Source organism: Mustela erminea, chromosome 8 (assembly GCF_009829155.1).
Source record: "Mustela erminea isolate mMusErm1 chromosome 8, mMusErm1.Pri, whole genome shotgun sequence".
Classification (NCBI taxonomy): Eukaryota; Metazoa; Chordata; class Mammalia; order Carnivora; family Mustelidae; genus Mustela; species Mustela erminea.
In genome coordinates this window covers 68508359-68528519 of record NC_045621.1, presented here as the reverse complement: position 1 = coordinate 68528519, position 20161 = coordinate 68508359, and the positions used below count along the sequence as shown (strand labels likewise).

The 20161-nt window shown below is 40.0% G+C and overlaps 1 protein-coding gene across 4 annotated transcripts in view; it reads right to left on the bottom strand.

The window, feature by feature from the left end:
- MAP3K20 (mitogen-activated protein kinase kinase kinase 20) overlaps positions 1-20161 on the bottom strand; it is a 177628-nt gene that overhangs the window by 151363 nt on the left and 6104 nt on the right. For 3 of the 4 annotated variants that reach the window (XM_032355970.1, XM_032355968.1, XM_032355971.1), the window contains exon 2: positions 12950-13142. In XM_032355970.1, coding sequence (XP_032211861.1) covers positions 12950-13108 — 159 coding nt within the window. In that variant the 5' untranslated portion in view covers positions 13109-13142. Of the gene's footprint in view, positions 1-12949; positions 13143-13311; positions 13745-20161 lie in introns of those variants that run through there. The other variant, XM_032355969.1, reaches the window with a different exon arrangement.

The following is a 20161-nucleotide window of genomic DNA, read 5'->3' as shown; positions in this document are numbered from 1 at the left end:
CTGGTACTCCTAATTTCCTTTATTCTGTGTTTTTACTTCTACTTTTATAAGCTTTTAATTTGTGAATAATTTCAGATGTATAGAAAACTTGAAAAGATAAGACAGACAGTCCCTCTCACCTTGTTTCCCCGAATTTTAACATGGTGCACTACTCAGATCTGTCAAAGCTAAGAAACCATCACTGGCACATTAACTAAACTCTGAACTTCATTTGCACATCACCATTTTCTCTACGAATGCCCCCCCCACCACCGCGCCCCATTCTAGAATCCAATTCGGGATAACAAATGTCTGGTCTCTATGCCTCCTTAACCTCTTCTGGATTGGGACAGTTTCAATTAACACCTTGAGAGGCAGTGGCCAGGTATTTTATAGAATGTCCATCAATTCAGGTTTATCTGATGTTTTCCTCACGAGTAGACTGGGATTACAGGTTTTGGGGAAGAAGACCATAGAGATGGGGTGTGTTTCTCATCACGTCCCATCAAGGGTACATGCGTTGACGTGGCTTATCCCTAGCGACATTAACCCAAACCCCTTAGTTCAGGTGTCATCTGCCAGGTTTACCCTCTATAAAGTCACTAAGCCTAGTGTTTCCTTTGCTATACTCCAATCTTCGCAAGTGAGTCACTAAGTTCAGCCCATATTTAAGAGGGGTAGACATCTTTAAGTTTTAACATACAATTTAACTAATTTTTTGGTTCCCACATTTGAAGGTAAGCTCTAAAAAGAGATGGATTTTTGTCTATTTTATTACCGATATGGCTCTATTGTCTAAAATAGCACCTAGCATGTAATAATATTTGTTGGATGACAGAATACCAAAAAGGAGATTTCCTAGGAATCTGTTCTGATCTGTCTTCTACAGCAACAACTATATATCCCTCACCTCGAAAAGTGTGCTCAGGAAAAAAAAAAAACAAAACACGTGTCATTCATTCTAAGGTATTACTAACACATTGAGTAACTTTCTCAGTGGTATTTGTAGCTTTATTAGGAGAAACTATCTTAAAGAGTGAAATTACAATACCAAATCTGAGACATTAGTAATAGGATTAAATAGAAAACAGGTCAACTGCTTAGAATAGTGGCTGCCAATAATGGGAACTCAAGAAATGTCTACTTTATGACTTTACCCTACATTTGGGAGAGAGAGATTTTGGGGGGCTCCTAGGGTCTTCCCTGGAACCTCAGAAACAAACTTATTCTACCTGCTAACAATCTTAAAACATTTTTAAAACAAGGCAGCATTTACGTTTTTAACATTCCCCATTCCTGAATCCAGTTAATATTAATTTCTTAATTCTTCCCTGGAACCTCAGAAACAAACTTATTCTACCTGCTAACAATCTTAAAACATTTTTAAAACAAGGCAGCATTTACGTTTTTAACATTCCCCATTCCTGAATCCAGTTAATATTAATTTCTTAATCTCTTACGAAAAATCGGTTCTTGGCCTGCTTGTCACTTGAGGCAAGTCTATCTAGAATCGGAGTTGCCGACATATCCTTGTTGTTCTGAGACATGTACTCTGGCCTTGCCCAGTTCCCAGGTTCTTCGGAGCATAAACTGTTTCCCAAAGAAGAATGCAGCTTACACATAGGGGCCTTGGTTTGTGGTTAAGAAACGGTCCCGAGATTTTCAGGGGGAAAAGTTGTTTGTTTTCACAACTTTAGAGATTTGCCCACGGTTGAACTGGTTTAGGAAAAGTCAGGTTAGATGTCAACTAAACTATGGACTGTATTTAAAATACCCATCTGATGATGTTAAATGATCACCTGTTACTGAAGATGGACTCTCCAACTACAGCTCTAATAACAGGCCCAGTTCAGCTTCCCACTAAAGGAAGCGCTATTCGACATGTTCTAAAAATTTAGTGAGTTAAACTGATTTTGTTCATTAATTGCTTAATATCATCTCTCTTTAAAAGCACAGCAGCCATACAGTTCCCTCCTTCTTGAACAGATCCTGCACGAACACTCACCAGACATTTTCTTTTTTTTTTTTTTAAAGATTTTATTTATTTATTTGACAGAGAGAAATTACAAGTACACTGAGAGGCAGGCAGAGAGAGAGAGAAGGAAGCAGGCTCCCTGCTGAGCAGAGAGCCCGATGCGGGACTCGATCCCAGGACCCCGAGATCATGACCCGAGCCGAAGGCAGCGGCTTAACCCACTGAGCCACCCAGGCGCCCTCACCAGACATTTTCATCCTTATCAGTGTAGCTGCTCTAATGGAGCTAATTTTACCAAGCACTATTTTCTGAAGAACAGCAACAGGGATCAAGTCGTATTCTCAAGTCATTAAGATTCCAGCAGTCTCGTTTCATTTAGGACACCTTAATTTTTTTCTCAGGTCATCAATCAATGAACATCTGATATTCACAGAGCTAAGAAAAAGGCATCTTGGATTCCTTTTTTTGGAAACATGTTAAAAAAAAAAAAAATAAGTAAGAACCATGGCCAGGAAAATCCTTCCTAGCTGCTATAGAACAGAACCTTTCTTTCAAAGACAAATGGATGCATTAAGAACTCAAAAACTCAGCCAAACATGGAGAAGGAAAGGGTACGAAGTAGAATACGAATGGCCAACTGTGTTCTTTTTTGTAGACTCAGGAATACAAAACCTTTCCATAAATCTTACAAAAGAAGAAAGCTGAGGTATGAATATCACATTGACTATTTATTTATGACCTATATATTGACTGACTGCTTATAGTGAGCTCAGGAAATAAAAGATCAATAAGGTCTAGATCCTGTGCTCAAGAAGCTGATCTATAGAAGAGGGTAAGATTTGTTCTATGTGGCCCCAGAGCCAGAGCCCATTATTGACATCTGGAAGTTATATTATAAAGAACTTTCTAAGAATTAAACTGTTCCAAAACTAAACAGCCTGCATCTCACAGGTCATCAAATGCAGTATCCAAATAGAAACTAGATGTCCTAACCAGAAGCATGAATTAGGCATGAGTGGGGGAAAAAAAAAATGACCAGATGGTCTCTATCTTGGTTAATTTCCTATGGCTTCCTGTCTTAGAAAACTCTAGGTATCTATTTATTTATTTATCTTTAAAAGTTTTATTTATTTGAGAGATAAACAAAGAGAGAGGACATGAGCAGGGGGAGGGGCAGAGAGACAAGCAGACTCGGGCAGAGCCAACCCCTGGGGCTCAATCCCAGGACACTGATAGCACCAACCAAGCCAAAGTCAGATGCTTAACAAACGGAGCCACCCAGGCACTCCAGGTACCTTTTTACTACCCAAGTGAGAGCATCCTATTCTGAAGACTGACGCCAATCATATCTGTTTTGAAGCTGTCTGAAATACTCATGGATGGCTCTTCCTCTCCTCCAATTTTGCAACTGTTCTCTATTAGGCTTTGAATTTCTCAGAAATTCAATTTGTGCTTCACGATATTTTTTTTTAAAGATTTTATTTATTTATTTGACAGAGAGACAGCGAGAGAGGGAACACAAGCAGGAGGAGCGGGAGAGAGAGAAGCCGCTTCTGGCTGAGCAGGGAGCCTGATGTGGGACTTGATCCTAGGACCCAGGGATCATGACTTGAGCCGAAGGCAAGGGCTTAACTGACTGAGCCACCCAAGCGACCCAACACAATTTTTTTTCTTAAAGATTTCATTCATTTGACAGCCAGAGATAGCCAGAGAGGTAACACAAGTAGGGGGAGCAGGAGAGGTAGAAGCAGGCCTCCTGCAGAGCAGGGAGCGCCATGTGGGGCTCAATTCCAGGACCCTGGGATCATGACCCAAGCCAAAGGCAGACACTTAACTGACTGAGCCACCCAGGCACCTCCACAGTATTTTTATGAAGCAAGAACCTAGCTTTGTATAACACCAGTCAGGATATAACATTTTTACTGGAACCAATATTCATTGGTTTGGTTCAGCACAATATTTAGAGCATGGCTGGGTATTAATTAACCGAATAATATTAAGTAACTGAAATGTTTATTGCTTAATATACTGAGATCAATAATACTTTAATGAAAAGCTGAAATAACAGCTGCAATAATGTTCCTCATATGGTCAATCAAAAATAACCTCTGTGTGCAAGGAAACATGTAATCTAATGAAGTTTTGGAAAGGATTTTAAAAATTTAAAACAGCTAAGTACCAAAAATAAGAATAGGGGCTTTCTCTTGCAAATAAAACAGTTTTGCAGTCATATCGTTAATGTGAAAAATAGCAAAGAGTGATGTCTGTCTTAGTATAATTGCATTTCACATGCCATCATAAAAACATAATTCAGGTGATTTCCTAAACTCCTGATTCTAGGAGAAACAATTCCCGTGGTTTTTTTCTCACTCTAAGGTCACCTCTCCTGTAAGGTTTGTGCTGCCTTCAGAAAGATCAGTAACACACGCTTACTCATTTAACTTGTACATTTGTCAGTATGTGTCTCATTTCTTAATCTCTTTTTAAAGATTTTATTTATTTATTTGACAGAGAAAAAGAGATCACAAGTAAGCAGAGAGGCAGGCAGAGAGAGAGGTGGGGGGGGGAAGCAGGCTCCCTGCTGAGCAGAGAGCCTGATGAGGGGCTCAATGGCAGGACCCTGAGATCATGACTTGAGCCGAAAGCAGAGGTTTAATTTAACCCACCGAGCCACCCAGGCACCCTCTTAAATCTCTTGATAGCAGTTCACTTTGGGGTATCTTAAATTATAAGCTTCCACTAACAGAACTGCCTTGAGGAAAAGAGCTGATGGATAGCAGCTCAGTAGTTACTTCTGGATGGTGACTACATTAATTACCAAATAAAATGATTTATTTTCAATTGCTTATTCTCCAAGTGAGGATTTATATATGTAGCACAGAGTCAAAGTATGGCATAGTGAACTGTTTAAAATTCTTAAGCGGAAATGGCAATGCCAGCTAAAAGGTAGCAAAGCACAGGCATCTGTCAAAATCCCACAGCAGATACCTCAGAGAAAAAGGAGGAACTAAGAGTTCTGTTACTGTGAAGCTGAGTGAAGTCACCACCGGCACATACGTAAAGACTGGTGGGTTCCATCCTCCCTTGCAGCTCAGGGAGTAAAGGAAGAAGATGTAGGCACACTGATACAGGATGAGAATGAAAGGAAAATCGACTACGTCAGGATACCAAGTAGCAAGGACCAGACACTTTACTGGGAACAAGGGGCCACAGCGCTGGGTGAGGAAAGGCAGGCAAGGAAAGGTGCTGTTTGTATTAGCCAGGTTACCTGATCTCTCTGAGCTGTCATTTCTGATGTATCAAATGGAGATTACAGTCTTCTAACATGACCGTGAAGAAGAGGAGGGCAGTAATGGAAAAGCCCTATCCAAGTGACCATGGTGGTCGTTGTACTGGGTACAGTAAAGACAGTGAGGATGGTGACGGCACCGGCGACCAAGGTAAAGCCAGCCCTTGCCCTCAGAGAGCGCCCAACAGGGTGGGGACTATGCCGTGTACACGCCCACCCTTCCACCTGTTGGCTGCCTGCAGACTGTCCACTTGGCCTCTGACTCCCCCACATAAGGTTCTAGAAGCCAACATGACACTGATCGGCCACCCTGACTTTAGAATACGGTTGTGAAGATACCATGGATCACTGACGGTTATCCAGGTTCTCCTATGTGCCAAAAACGCTTCGAGACATCTGACGTGAGTCCTCTCATCTAATCCTCTCACCAACAGTTAACAGGTACTGTTAGGAATAAGCTCCACTTTTCAATGAGGGGACCAGGCATGTTCACATGAAAAGTTAAGTGGCGGAGGCTCACAGTGACCTAGGGTTGCGAGGAAATGACCATCACAAGTCATGGAAGTGGTACGAGTGTTAATGAGTTCAGAATGAAAAGAAGAAGGATGCGTGTAGGACCAGAGCCTGTTTCGCAGGGAAGGAAGAAGTCAAAGCCCGAGAGCAGGAAGGATCGGCCCAGGCAGGGAGGACAAGGGCATTATAGCAGCAGGAAAGAGGGAATACAGTCACAGAAATGGAAAGGGGAGACAAAAGTGAGAGTTCAGGTCAGAACGAAAGACATGGCAGGTGAGGAGCCCAGAGTGGAAGGTCTGGAATCAGAAGGCATTTGCCCGAGATTATATGCCTGAACATAAGCCGGGGGAGTGGGAGAGGGAGAAGCAGGCTTCCTACTCAGCAGGGAGCTTTCGTCTATCACACTCAGGGACACAGCCAGGCAGTGCCTGTGCACTGGGGGTCACCTGGACGTGGTAAATTTCAGGGTCTGAAAAGCCTCTAACAAGCACTACCAGCTTGACAAGGGACCTAAAATTCCAAACGAAAGTTAACAACCTGATAACACGCATGTGCCCTGTGATTGGCCGGGGACAACCTAAAGTTCTCAAATTCTAGTGGGCATCGGAAATATCTGGAAAACTTGCTACAACCCAGCCTACCAGGCCCCACACACCAGAGTTCCTGAGTCAGTATAGGTGAGGCCCAAGAAGTTGCATTTCTAACAATTTCCCAGGTGGTGTTGATACTTCTGGTCCAAAGGGCACACTTTGAGAACCACTGACCTCAAAAAAAAAAAAAAAAAAAAATCCAGAATGGGTAAATTCTGACTGAGGACAGGAAAAACTTTGCACAAATTACCACAGAAACTATGTCAGAACTTGATGGCAGGTCTCGTATGCAAGATATTTTTGTTTACATTTGTTTTATCAATGTATTTAAATACTGAGAGGATTTACAAAGAAAATAAATGCAGTTTTCTTCTTCTTTACTGTGTCCAAGACAGGAAAAAAATTAAAATAGCATTTCTACAGTTAAAGTAAATGCAAATAATTTCTTAGGAAAAAGCTACAGAACTGCAAAGAAAAGGAAAGGAAAATCAGTCCTCCAAAGAGCTACTAAAGTGATAAAAACATTTGCTAGCCTTCTGTGAAGCACCAAATGCTGTCATGTTGATAAAGTCTGTATGACGAAACCTTTTATTTTTAGTTCTGAGTTCTGTGTCAATTTCAAAACTGTATTTTCTACTTCATACAGGTATTTCCCCCTTTATACAAAAACTTCTTGGTAGTTCCTGTTCTTATGCCCTGTTTTGACATTTTGATCTTCTCTATTTATAAATATCTACAGTGTGGGACAGTTTTGAAACTTGAATTGATCTGGCTTTCAACACTTCTACAACAAATTTGGTAAGACTTTTTTTTTTTTTTAAACAAAAGCAGTGATGCTTTGCAAAAGGCAAATGAAACCTCATCTTTCACCTCCTGAGCACTCTGCTTCCTTTCAGTACTTTTGGGGAAACAAAAAGAATCATGTTTCCTATCGCATACTTAGGTCTGATTTCCTACAATCAGCTGGATATTCACAGATCCCAAGGTAACAAACACTTGCAGGTTTCCATCTGTTAGAAAAACATCATGTGTAGGCATGTCTGATTCAACGTATCGTGAAATACACTGCAAGAGCAGAATGAAGCTGTTTTGAATAAGCCTTCCTAAAAGGGTTGTGAAGCTGAAGAACTCTTGGCCATGTGTGGTCTGTGGATGGAAAGAGGACACTGACCCACAATGTCTTTCTCTGCCCTATCCACTCCTTGCTCCGATTTCTGCCTATGCACTATGGTTTGATCTCGACTCCTCCAGAATTTACCAAAAAGATACAATAATGGCTTCTTGTCTTACCTTTGGCATAGATACTTAAGATAGTATTTCTTTCCCTGTTGAGAACTTTTTTTTTAAAACAAAAATAAACAGAGCAATGTAAGTAAATCTGCAACTAACTAAATTACCACTGAAAAATTCTTCCACGCTGCTACAGAAAATTGATGGAACAATAGACATTAAACATTTTAGAGGCACATATTGAGACTGGAAAATTAGTAATCTGTGGTATATTAAAGAGTTTTATAAAACTCAATTCACTTGAACATCCTGAGAAAGTGACATAGATTGTCAGAGCTATAATTTTTTTTTTTTTAGTTTCTTCCAATTATAAAAGTAACTCTAAGGCTCACACGGTGTTCACATTAATCAGAATGGAGTGATTGGTGCCCCTCACTGTATGTAAATTTTACCTCAAAAGAAAAAGAGTAAACCATACTGAACTCTCGTAATAATATGCACACTGAAGTATTTAAGGGGAAAGATACTGATGCCTGCAACTTGTATTCAAATGCATCAAAACAGATTGATGGGTAGAAGGACACGTAGCTGAATATATATGTGATGAAGCAAGTATTTATGTTACTGACAGACCCTAGATGGTAGACCTATAGAAATTCACTAGGAAACTTCCAGCTCTTCTGTTTGAAATTTTCACAATAAAGTGTTGGGGAAAAACATGAGACCATTATAGAAAAATCCGGAAAACAAAGGAAATATAAGAAAAATAAAAAAGCCATTCAAACACCAAGCAGGCATCCAAAATCTTACCATATATAATGCTTTGTAACTTGGTTTACCACATTAATGAGCATTTCCCTAGCTCTTTCAATATTCGTAAATATTCTTCCAAATGCAAAGGAATGCCATTGTACAGATGTAGAATAATTTTTTTCAGCTTTACTGAGGTATAATCAACAAATAAAATTGTAATATTTTAGAAGTATTAAACATGATGACTTTACTATATGCATATAGTGTGAAAGGATTCACATTAAGAGTCTCATGCTCTACCAACTAAGCTAGCCGGGCACACCATTAATGGAAATAACATATCCATCACCCCCCATATTTGCCTTTGTGTGTGTGTTTGAGAACCAAGAGGTGGATGCTTAACCAACTGTGCCACACAGGTAACCCCAAAGGCTCTTTTAGAGTGCAGCGAGAGAGGGAACATAAGCCAGAGGAGTGGGAGAGGGAGAAGCAGGCTTCCTACTGAGCAGGGAACCCAATGCAGGGCCGATCCCTGGACCCTAGGACCTGATCCGAAGGCAGAGGTTTAACCAGACTGAGCCACCAAGACACCCCAGCTCTTTTTTAAAAGTAAGTCTACTTGGGGTGCTTTGGTAGCTCAGTGAGTTAAGCCTCTGCCTTCAGCTCAGGTCATGATCCCCAGGATGCTGGGATCGAGCCCCACTTCGGAGTCCCTGCTCAGTGGGGAGCCTGCTTCCCCCTCTCTCTCTGCCTGCCTGCCTCTCTGCCTACTTGTGATCTTTCTCTGTCAAATAAATAAATAAAATCTTTAAAAAATAAAAGTAAGTCTACAATAAACAAAACTTGTATCCAAATCTTGGTTTCTAAATATCAGAGTCCCAAATCAGGCACCCAGAGCCAAGGCTTCTTGAAGAAATGACTGATACCGGCAATCAGGCAGGAACTAGATCAGCCTGGAACATCTTCTTGTGCAAGGAAGTAAGAAAATACTAAAAAGTGATGGAGACACCAAAAGACACGGGAACTAACTTGAAGGGACTCTTGCATTGGGACATTTTCAGCATGAAAGTGAGAAACAATGTAATACAATATAACATTTTGAATTTGAAAAAGAATCCATAAGTCCACAATAAGACAATTGGTGAAGGAGCAGGTAAATAAGTGAAGAAAAGAAGGCTCTCATTTATGCTAGAACTTTTTGCCGTCTACGCAGTTAACTGTCTTAGTAACATCTGATTCAAACAAGAGTTGCCAACAGATGCACAAAACATTGGGTAACTTTTGTTGAAAGAAGATATTTACATAACCTCAGATATCTTTCAAAGGCTTAATTATTAATTACAAAGGGAAAAAAGGTATTTTTTTTTTCTGTAGAGAATTTGGGTAAACCCCTCTTAGTCGAGGGTTCAAAATTAGCATCACCAGTAACGAGACAAACTGACATCGTAGTTTCCCATTAAAATAAGCCAAGGGCATATGACCTCTAAAGTATTCCTACTAAAACCACATAACCTTAAACTAGGCAAGAGGAAGGGAAAATCAGATAAACCCAAAATAAGGGACATTCTACATAATTGTCCTGTACTCTTCAAAAATGTCAAATTTTAAAAGACAAAGAAGAGCAGAGAAACCGCCCAGTTAAAGCAGATTAAACAGGTAAAGCATTGAAGTGCAATCTGTGATCCTGATTGGATCCTGGGTTGAAAAAAACTGCCATAAAAAGTCCTCACTGTGACAGTCCACAGAATTTGAATACAGACTGTAGGACAGGTAATATTATGGCATTAGTATTAAATTTTCTAATTGGGTAGTTGTGCTATGGTTGCATTCTTGGGAGACGCTAAAGTGTTTAGGGATAAATGTACCTAGTATCTGTGATTTATCTCATGGTTCAATAAAATATAGATGAATATGGGGGCGCCTGGGTGACTTAGTCAGTTAAGTGTCTGACTCTTGGTCTCAGGGTCCTGAGAAGCTTTCTGCACCGGGCTCCAGGGTCAGCAGGAGTCTGAAGATTCTCTCCTTTTGCCCTCTTCCCAATCTTTCTCTTTCTCTTTCAATTTCTCTCAAAATAAATAAATATGTATGAATACATATAAATTAATATAATATTTAAAGAGAGAGCAAATGTTGAAAAATGTTAATAAGTGGTGATTCTAGGGGAATGCTAGAATTCATAGTACCATTCTTATAGTTATTCTGTAGGTGTAAAACCTTTTAAAAATTAAGTTTTAAAAAACTACACAGATTTTAAGTAAATTCAATTTTTCTTTTCTTCTAAATTAAAAAAGTAATAAATATTCACTAACGCAGAGAGAAGTAACACATCCTAAATTAGAGGTCTACAAAAAAGTCAGAATAGAAGGTCTTCTTTCCTCCTACATATGTGAAGTTCAAGAGTTTGATAAATATTTTCTCCACCTACCTTTCATCACTAAGTTCATAAAACATAATCCGATATCAGGTCCCTCTTAAGAGTTACATGAGTGAGCTACAAACATGTTATTAAGCGTCCTACTGCTTCTTGGCAAAAGTGATCAAGTAACATAAAACTGAATCTACACATTGGAAAAAAATCCAGAGCTGACTACTTTTACCTCACTTAGAAAACCTAAGCCAGCAAGCCTATCCACAGCCCAAAAAGCATAACAAAAATCAACCTAAGAAATGCACATTGCCTTTCCCGATAACTGCCAAGCCCTGGCCAAAATGTTTTCTATCTCAAACCCATGTTGACTCAGTAAGTTTGAGGATGCTCTGCAGTAATTCACCCCGTCTCCTTTTCGCTGACAGTCACTGACAAACCAGCCCCCAAAGTTGTATTTGTATCACTGTAAATCAACTCAATTTCTGAATGATAACCCATCTAGGTTAACCTACATAAGAGCCGGACTTGGGTGTTTCCAATTCCTGCTTTCCCCCCACCCCGTGCTTTCCTATGTCATTTTCCTGCTTTCTTAAAGAGAGTAAAAAAATAAAATTATAAATGGTATTATGTATAAATGGGGGTGGAGTGAATATGCTGCAATTACTGTTTTCCTGGCAAAATCTGCTCTTGGACTCAAAGGTCTTTCTCACATCCAACAATCATATAAGAACAAGCCTGTACAGAACCTGCATGACCTAATGCTTACAAACATTAGTAGGTTTAAATATTCTGAATATAAATTTGATGGAATTGGTTTATTTTCTATTTAATCTGGTCAACTACAGATTACAGAGTTCAGAACTACAGAACAGGAGATCTGGTCTCCTGGATTTTACTTGCCCCAACTGAGGTACCTTAATACATTTTCCAGATCTCTACTTCCCCATCTAGAAAATGGGTACAATAATGCATGCCTATAAAGGACATAAGAGTTCACTAGATAAAAGCAGCTAGGCTCTGTCCAGAGTAAGAAATGGTTTTACTATGTGGCTACTATTTTAAAACGTGTTGATGGAGAAATACAGGGGAGGAAACATTTTCTACATAGCACCGGTCTCTTTTGTATACACACGGGTGTGAAAAGCTATCGCTCTTTAACGCTTTCCCCAACCTACAGGTACACCCAGGCAGAAAGATCTTAGTCCTGCTCACCTGGCTTCAACAAATTGGAAGCCCAGCTGGTGACCAGAGTCATACAGCACTGCTGGGAGGAAACACCACAAAGGTTGCCTTTCAGGTCCCCTTCTCTAATCAACTACTGTGGTTCACTGACAGCAGTTAATGGGAAAAAACAAAAATGAAATCATTCAGGGGAAATTAAAAGATATTTATGGCAAAGTTCCCTTTAAAAAGACACTGGGGGGAGAGAAAAAAAAAAAAAAAACAACAACAACATTAATTAGCCAAAACAGGACATAAATAGAAATGACCAAAACCAGCTCCAGAGGGTACAAGCTGCGAGTGCCACTGAGCCCCTGCAGGTCAGCTCCACAATTAGCTTTATTCTCCAGGTACTAAACTGGGGACCCAGGGACCACGCTGCGTGTTATTCCTAAGGAAGAGAAAGGGTCTTGGTAGGAGTTGCGTGCTCCCCCGGAACCAGCACAAGTGCCAGACTCAGGAAGCCAAGGCTTTTTTCTGATTTTACAAATAGGGCAGCTGTTTGTCTAGTACCTGTTAATTCTTTATTAAGATGAAGTCCAAGTAGAGGTGAAATCCAAGAATCTAGTATTATTTATATTTCAGTAGAAAAATAACGCTTTTTATTTTTTAAAAGACAACTCCTGATGGCCACAAATTCACAAAACCCAAAACAGAAAGGGAGTAAAAATGTTCACACGTTACTCTTTACTGACCCCTCTCGGCTGACCTGGGAAAAGGCAAAGCCTGAAGCCTCAGAAGGTTTTTGAAACCTCACCTTCCCCTCAAGGAGAGCCTAGAGAACATTTGGTCTTTCATGCCGTGGAAACAAATCCTCTCAGTTCAAATGACCCCTAGGAGAGCTCAACCCTAAAGCACACGTGGCAAGGATTTCTATTTATGGGGCTCCCAGAATGGAACTGGGAAACAGCTTCGTGGATCAGCCCCAAAGGCCTGGCTTGAGAGGTCCCTGACAGCCCGTGACCTCTGACTGGGGTTGAACAGCTTACATAAGTGCAATCGCGACCATTCCTGACAGCAGAAGACCTTACCTCTTTCTCTATTTTGAGCAGCTTCTTCACAGCCACCTCCTTGTCCTGGGATATCCATCTGGCTCGATATACACTCCCAAAACTTCCTCCACCGCAGTTTTCAAAAAACTGCAAGTCATCAAATTTAATTTGCACAAAGGAGGCACCGAGAGACGACATCTCATAATGACAAAGGATTAGACTCCCACAAGATCTGTGGAGAGAAAGCGAAAGAAAAGTTGGATCATAAACATATTAGAACCAATCCTCTGAATCCCACTTTAGATAACGTGTAACAAGCGCCGCGAAACTTCCAGAAAGAGCCTTGATGACAGGAGAAAGGAAAGCAAGGCTATGAACAAATCAAAATGAAAAACCCTTACCCTGGCAGCCCGTGCAAAAGTCAACGGCCACTTGTCCAGACTCTGAAACCCAGCTGTTCGCAGAGAAATGGCTCAGATTTCCCCCCTGACAAAACCCGTCACGGTACTTCCTGCACATCCCCAGGAGCTCTGGCGAAAGGCTACTGTGTCACCAGGTCTATCACAAAGCCCTGACAGACGGGAGGCATGCTTTCAGTAGCAAGCTTGCACAGCTCTCCTGGTATCCGAGGCACGCCGTCTCTCCACGTTGTGCTCACTTCACGCAAAATATACATAACCTAAGCGGCCGGGCATCCCAGCACAGGGAGGGCCAAAATGCTGTAAACTCAACACACGTTCAGGGCGTCTATTCCGAAAGCAAACGTTCTGCGGAGGGATGATTGAAAAGCTGGCCGAGTGTTTGCCACAAGTGGCTCCCTGGACTGTATACTGTAGCAGAACTTAATTAAAGAGGAGAAAATTTGCCCTTGATTACAATATATTAAGTCATCCAAAGAATTCTGCCAAGAAGGTTTTAAAAAAAAAATATTATGTTTGTCTCCAGAGGAACAGATTACCCCTCCCAGAGATTATTACAGTGATATTTTCTGCAGACTAAGGAGTTTTACTATTATCCAGGTAAGTGGTCATTCTTTACACCCCATGCCAAACCACAGATGAGCAGGAAAAACAAAACAACACCTACAAACAAGAGAACAATGGACTAAAATCTTGAACCTGCATAAGAAGCAGGTGGATGACAAAAGTCTGCATACATGTTCTTGCCAAATTGTAAACCAGATTCTCACAATGAGGGAGCAAAGAGACAAAAACATACACATGCAAAAACAACAAGCCTGGGTCCTCATCACAGTCAATGTCAGGAAAGATTAAAAAAAAAAAAAAAAAAAAGGGCAGAAAAATTTCATGAGGAGACATAAATAAACATGAGGACCAAATGCAGTAACTGACCACTGACTGGATATTGGCATCAAAAAACAAAATCTACAGAAAGTATTATTGGGATTTGAGGAAAACTTGAATACTAACTATATATTAGGTACTATTATCTTATCCATGCATAATAATGGTATTCTGGTCTGGTAGGAGGATGTTCTTGTTCTTGGGAGACCTACTGGGAGGCATATTTAAGCATTATACCTACACCTTGATTTAAAATGGTACAACCCTCCCCCCAACCTTCAAAAACAGTGCATGGGTATAGAGAGAGAGGAAGCAAATGCGGCAAAATGTTAAGAACTCATGAATCTAGGCAAAAGTTATAGGAGTGCTTCACTACTCTTTCTATTCTCTGTGGGGTTTGACTATTTTCAAAACAAGAAGGTGGAGGGGGCAGTTTGTATCCATATAAATGGACAAATTTTCTTCATAAACAACTTGAAGCTCTGTTGAGTGCTGTACACAGTCGGCTCAGAGATCTTAACGTGCAGCTGACTAGCAGCCCATTTTTGGAACATCATGTCACTGAGGAATGCTGATTTCTTTTTCCTTCTTTCTTTCTTCCTTTTTTTTTTTTTTTTTTTTTAAAGTAAGCTCTATGGCTAATGTGGGGTTTGAACTCACAACCCTGAGATCAGGAGTCACATGCTGTACCTACTGAGCCAACCGAATGTCCCACGAATGCTGATTCCCCACACAAAGTCAAACTTTGCTCTACCCTTTGGAGAAGACAAGAGAGAGGATTCCCCCCACACACTTTAAGTTTAAAAGCTAGCTTACAGTCTACATAAAAATACAGGGCAAAAAAACCTACTGTATCCAGCTTTAGTCTATACACATGTGAGTCAACAATTTACCTTATTAACTTTTGCTTCAATTCATATCAGTTAATTATAGAAAGGAAGAAAGTTTGGATAAAATTTAGGAATGTGCTAAAGGTAGGTAAAAAGAACATGCAAGCTACAAAGGTGGTTCAACAAAATCTGAAGCACCACTTGCAAAATTCCTTGCGTGTTACTGATGCGAGGTCTATATTGTTATTTTAATGTCATCAAAGTATAAAAATAAAATAGGACTACAAAGCCTATAATAAAAAATAGAACGCTCCTCTACCCCTCCCCACACCCAATTCTCTCTCCAGAAGGAACTAATTTTGACTACTTTAGCATTTTCTTCTGCTATTTACCTCTATATTTCTACAAAATGTGTTCATATTGCTATTTCTCGATTGTTCCATTTCAGATATTACCTATTAACTTCTCCCTGTGGAAGAAAAGGATTTAGTTTTCATAAATCCCCTTTATCCCTGCATAGAAATACATCACAGTTGCCAATCCTCCCAACTTCCAAATATATTTTAACATTTAGTTAAATCAATAGTCAGTAGTCTGACAACTGTAGACAAAGTAAATATTCTCAGGACTCCTATGTGGGATTCAGTGATTTTTTCCTTTCTTGGATAACTTTTTGTTTCTCCTAGAGTTATTAGTTGCTCTGTTTTTGTTGTTTGCTTAGCATGTATGCACTGCATCGAACTCTCCCAAGAACTGCAAACCTCTTCTAACAAAATGAAAATGTCTGGTAATTTGGCGGAGAATGTTCTATTGTTTTCTCAGAGACATTCCTCCTGTACTCTTCATCTGGAGTCAATCTGGCTGAAGGGTTGCTATATAGGCCTGACTTGGACTGAAACTTCCCTTCACCATCATCCCAAAATTTCCTTCACCTTCTCTGTGAGAACCCCCATCCTTGAATCCCCTGCTTTTCCTTTTTTGGTTTATACCCTTGTTTTAACCATACATCTCCCATTAACAACCTAATAGAGTATCCAGAATGCAATTTTTTTTTTTTTTTAAATCTGTGTGCCTTCAAATGTCTTCATTGATACCCTGTCTGGCTTTGCAATTCCGGGTAGGAAATAACTTCAAAAGTATTCCTTCATAGTCTTCTAGTTTATTTTTTTTTTAATATTTTATTTATTTGACACACAGAGAGAAATCACAAGTAGGCAGAGAGGCAGGCAGAGAGAGGGGAGAAAGCAGGTTCCCTGCGGAGCAGAGAGCCTGACGTGGGGCTCGATCCCAGGACCCTGGGATCATGACCTGAGCTGAAGGCAGAGGCTTTAACCCACTGAGCCACCCAGGTGCCCCAGTCTTCTAGTTTCTAATACAGCTGCAAAGCAGCCTGACTGTGCTCTGGTAACTAATCCTTTTTATACTATGACTTTAGGACCTTGTATTCACTTCCGAAAGCTGAAATTGACAGCACGTGTGGAGGAGAGTCTTTCATTCACTGGTAGGACATTGAGTGAACTCTCTCAGCCTGTGCTCCCAGTGAACTCATGTCTTTCAGTTCTGGGAAATTTTCTTGTGTGCTCCTTTACCACCGACAACTTTTACTTCTTGTTTTCTCATACACACATGAGGAACTACATGCAGTTTCCAGTACTTGCTAACCTCCCTCACATCTCCATACCTTTGTATAACCTAGTTCTACTTTGAATGTCCTTCTCTGCCCAGGAAACTCCTGTCCCCGACTACCTGCTTCAAGTCCTGTAAGCAGAATTAAGTTCTCCTTTTGTGCCGCAGCACCTTTCTTTACCTATTCAGCTTTCCTACTTACTTCCCACCAGACTGTAAATCCTTTAAAGGCAATACTCATTTCTATTTACATCTGGATCTTCAGCACCTAGTACACAGCCACACATGCTGCACATTTTCCATTCAAAAATTGCTGAATGGATGAACAAATGAACAAATGAATGAATGGTTTCTGGCTATTCTTCCCTTATACTTTTTGTAGCTAGAAAGATTCTAATCAGCCTAAGTAAAATCTGACATCTGTAGTGTTTACAAGTTCCCCCCAGAGGATTGTGAAGCGAATCCTGATTTGGAAACTGCTGCCTAGGCTTCTTGGGAAACTGAGGAGAATATATTTGGGACTCCAGAATTAGGTATCTATGAGTCCAAGGGAGAAGGAAGACAAGGAGGAGGAATAGGAGGAGGACAAAGAGGAAAGAAGCTATTTTCAAAACAAACCTAGAGGGGCACCTGGGTGGCTCAGTGGGTTAAAGCCTCTGCCTTCAGCTCTGGTCATGATCCCAGGGTCCTCAGATCCAGTCCTGCATCTGGTTCCCTGCTCAGTGGGAAGCTTGCTTCACCCTTTTCGCTCTGCTCCTCCCCTGCTTGCACTCTCCCTCAATCTGACAAATAAAATCTAAAAAAAAAAAGGCCTAGAGATCTAAACCAGGATGAGATCAATATGAATAAATCTAAACCTTTTGTACAGAGCAAGTCCAGGAAGTATGGATGAACCGAGGTAGGATCGCTTACATTTGAAACTGACCTGAGGAAGGCTGACCTCTGAGAAGTATTGTTCTCCAGGCCCTTCATTCCTTGAGATGACGCAACTAATCCTGTTCTTCCCAGAATCATTGTTACTCACTTTGTGATACATCTTGCTATGTATGAATGGAACTATGTAATTACTTGAATGTTTTATTGAGAACATAAAAAAATTAAGTCCCATCTTTATTACTGAAGAGACTAACAATTCTGGGGTGTACAAGTACAGGTTTTAATTCCAGTGAGCTTGCAAAGCATCATGGACTTAGCTGAGAAACCCGACTGAAATCCCCACTGCCTTCTATAGAGTATCAGACCACGAACAGGTCTTCCCCACTATCCGAAAGTACAGCCTTCCTTTGAAACCTTTCATTAGAGAAAATGGCGTAAAGCGAAAAAGCAACTGCCATTAATTTACAAGGAGAAAATTTTGAGTTATTTCCAGACTCCAAAATTAACCCCTCTTAGGCCTTTCGGATAGCTTATGACACATCTTGCTAATGGATGCAGTAAATAAATCAAGATAAAGAAAGTACAGATGCTCTCAGACAGTTCAAAGCTACAGTGGCTTGATGCTGAGTACTGTACCAGAGGTAGGGGGTTGGGGTGCATCCCACCTCTATCAACAGCTCACTGCAAAATAAATGCTGAATGCAATTTTCCCTTTTTGTCTTTCTTTCCCTAAAAGTGAAAATCCTCTTCAGATTTCTTTCAGTTAGCAAAACCAAGTATTAACTTAGGTCTCTCGTAAGAGCAAAGTGGTATAAGACAAATTTTCAAAAAACAGAAGATATTTATTTTTCCCCTTGAGCTATCCTCCCTTAATTTAAGTCATTACTCAAAGAGGATCAAGTTATGATCAGAAGAACGGAAAATAGGAGTTGCTGATTAATCACACTTAGAGCATCTTGTACTACCTGATCAAATTATGTCTAACTTTTCAGAGGTGTTCTCCAGTGAATATACCCAAATGTAATGAGTCACCCATACAAAGGTATTTACCTAGCACACCCAATCAAGTGATGTTTATATCCCACCATGTTAAAACAATTGCTTTTACACAGGAAAGGCAATTTTTCTCCATGCAACAATCCCCAGTCCTAATTTTGTAGCATTTTAACTTTTGTTTCATAAACTCTCACAACTGTTTTAAATATTAATAAGGATCTACCACACAGCACTGAAGGGTAAGCCAGAGTGGAGATATCACAAAAATCAAAGCGTAATAGGGTGTCACAGCACTGAAAAGGCTGAAAATCACTAACAAGTGCTGGTGGAAGCCAATCACTTGAGTACTTGAATAGTAAAAAAAGAACTTGTTCAATTTTTTAAAATGTAAATGTGAAAATCGAAATTTAAAAAAGATTTTTAACTATTAACTAAACTGCTAAAAGCACATATATTATCACCATCAGCAAACGGTCAAAACTGAAACCACATGGAGGCAGAAAACCTTAAATGGAGTATTATTTGACTTTAAGGTTTTCAGTTTTCTAGTCCAAAAAAATGACTTTTGTCCTGAATTAAAAACAACAAAATAAAAGAAGAAAAGATCCTGCTAACATTCTAAAACTTAAAACAAAACAAAACAAGATCTAGGCTTAGATGGATAATAAGTTTGAACTCTGTCTCTAGCTCTTGGTAACCATTGAACCAATCACCTTTTCTGACCGTGACCTCTCTAGACCCAATAAGTTAAAAAAAAAAATTGAAAGCTCTTCCATTCCTTCACCAAATGACTCCAGGTTGCTAGCTCAAAAGTTATCCAGTTTGCAGAATATTATTTGAGTTCTTTAAGGAGTGTCCTTTCCCAATAACAGCTATTTCAACACAAAAGCAGCATGGTCCAGGGAAAAGACCCCAGTTAGATCCAGTAGCATATGTGAACTTCCTAGCTGTTAGACCTTGGCCCAGTAGCAAATGTGAACTTACTACTGTACTTCCCAGATCTCAGTCTTCTCACAGGCAACAATACCCATCCTGCCTGGTGCTGGGAAGTGGGAGACGTGAAAGTGCTTTGTGCAGTGCTCAGCACCTAGTAAACAATACTCAACAAATGGAAAGGACCATTGTCAAGTTATGTTAATAAGTCTTATCATCATAGACTTCTGCTTTCATTGTTCAGTCTGCTCTCCTCCATAGTTCTCTTCCCTCTGTTTTCAGAATCGTTTTATATCTCCAGTAGCTTGGCAGAGCAATGATTAATAAATAAATGTACTATTGGTCCCTTCTTATCCGTGTATGTTTTAATTTTTTCCTCACTCCTCTGTTTGCTGCTTTTGGTCTGGACAGCTTTTGCAAGATCTTATTAGTGTATAATCACAATTTTCTTTTGAACTTTTTCATAAGGAGAATAATTTATTAAACGACGATACTTTTTTTTTTTTTTTGCACTTTTTAGATAGAATTTCTAGGACCTACTTATTTCAATTATGGCATTCACTTTGATAGTTTCCTTGAGTATTCCTATTTTCCGTGGTGGCCACTGTCTGCCTTTAGATCTTATCTACTGCATATCAAATGGATTCAAGAAACTGTAACCACCGTCATTAAATACCTGCAAATCA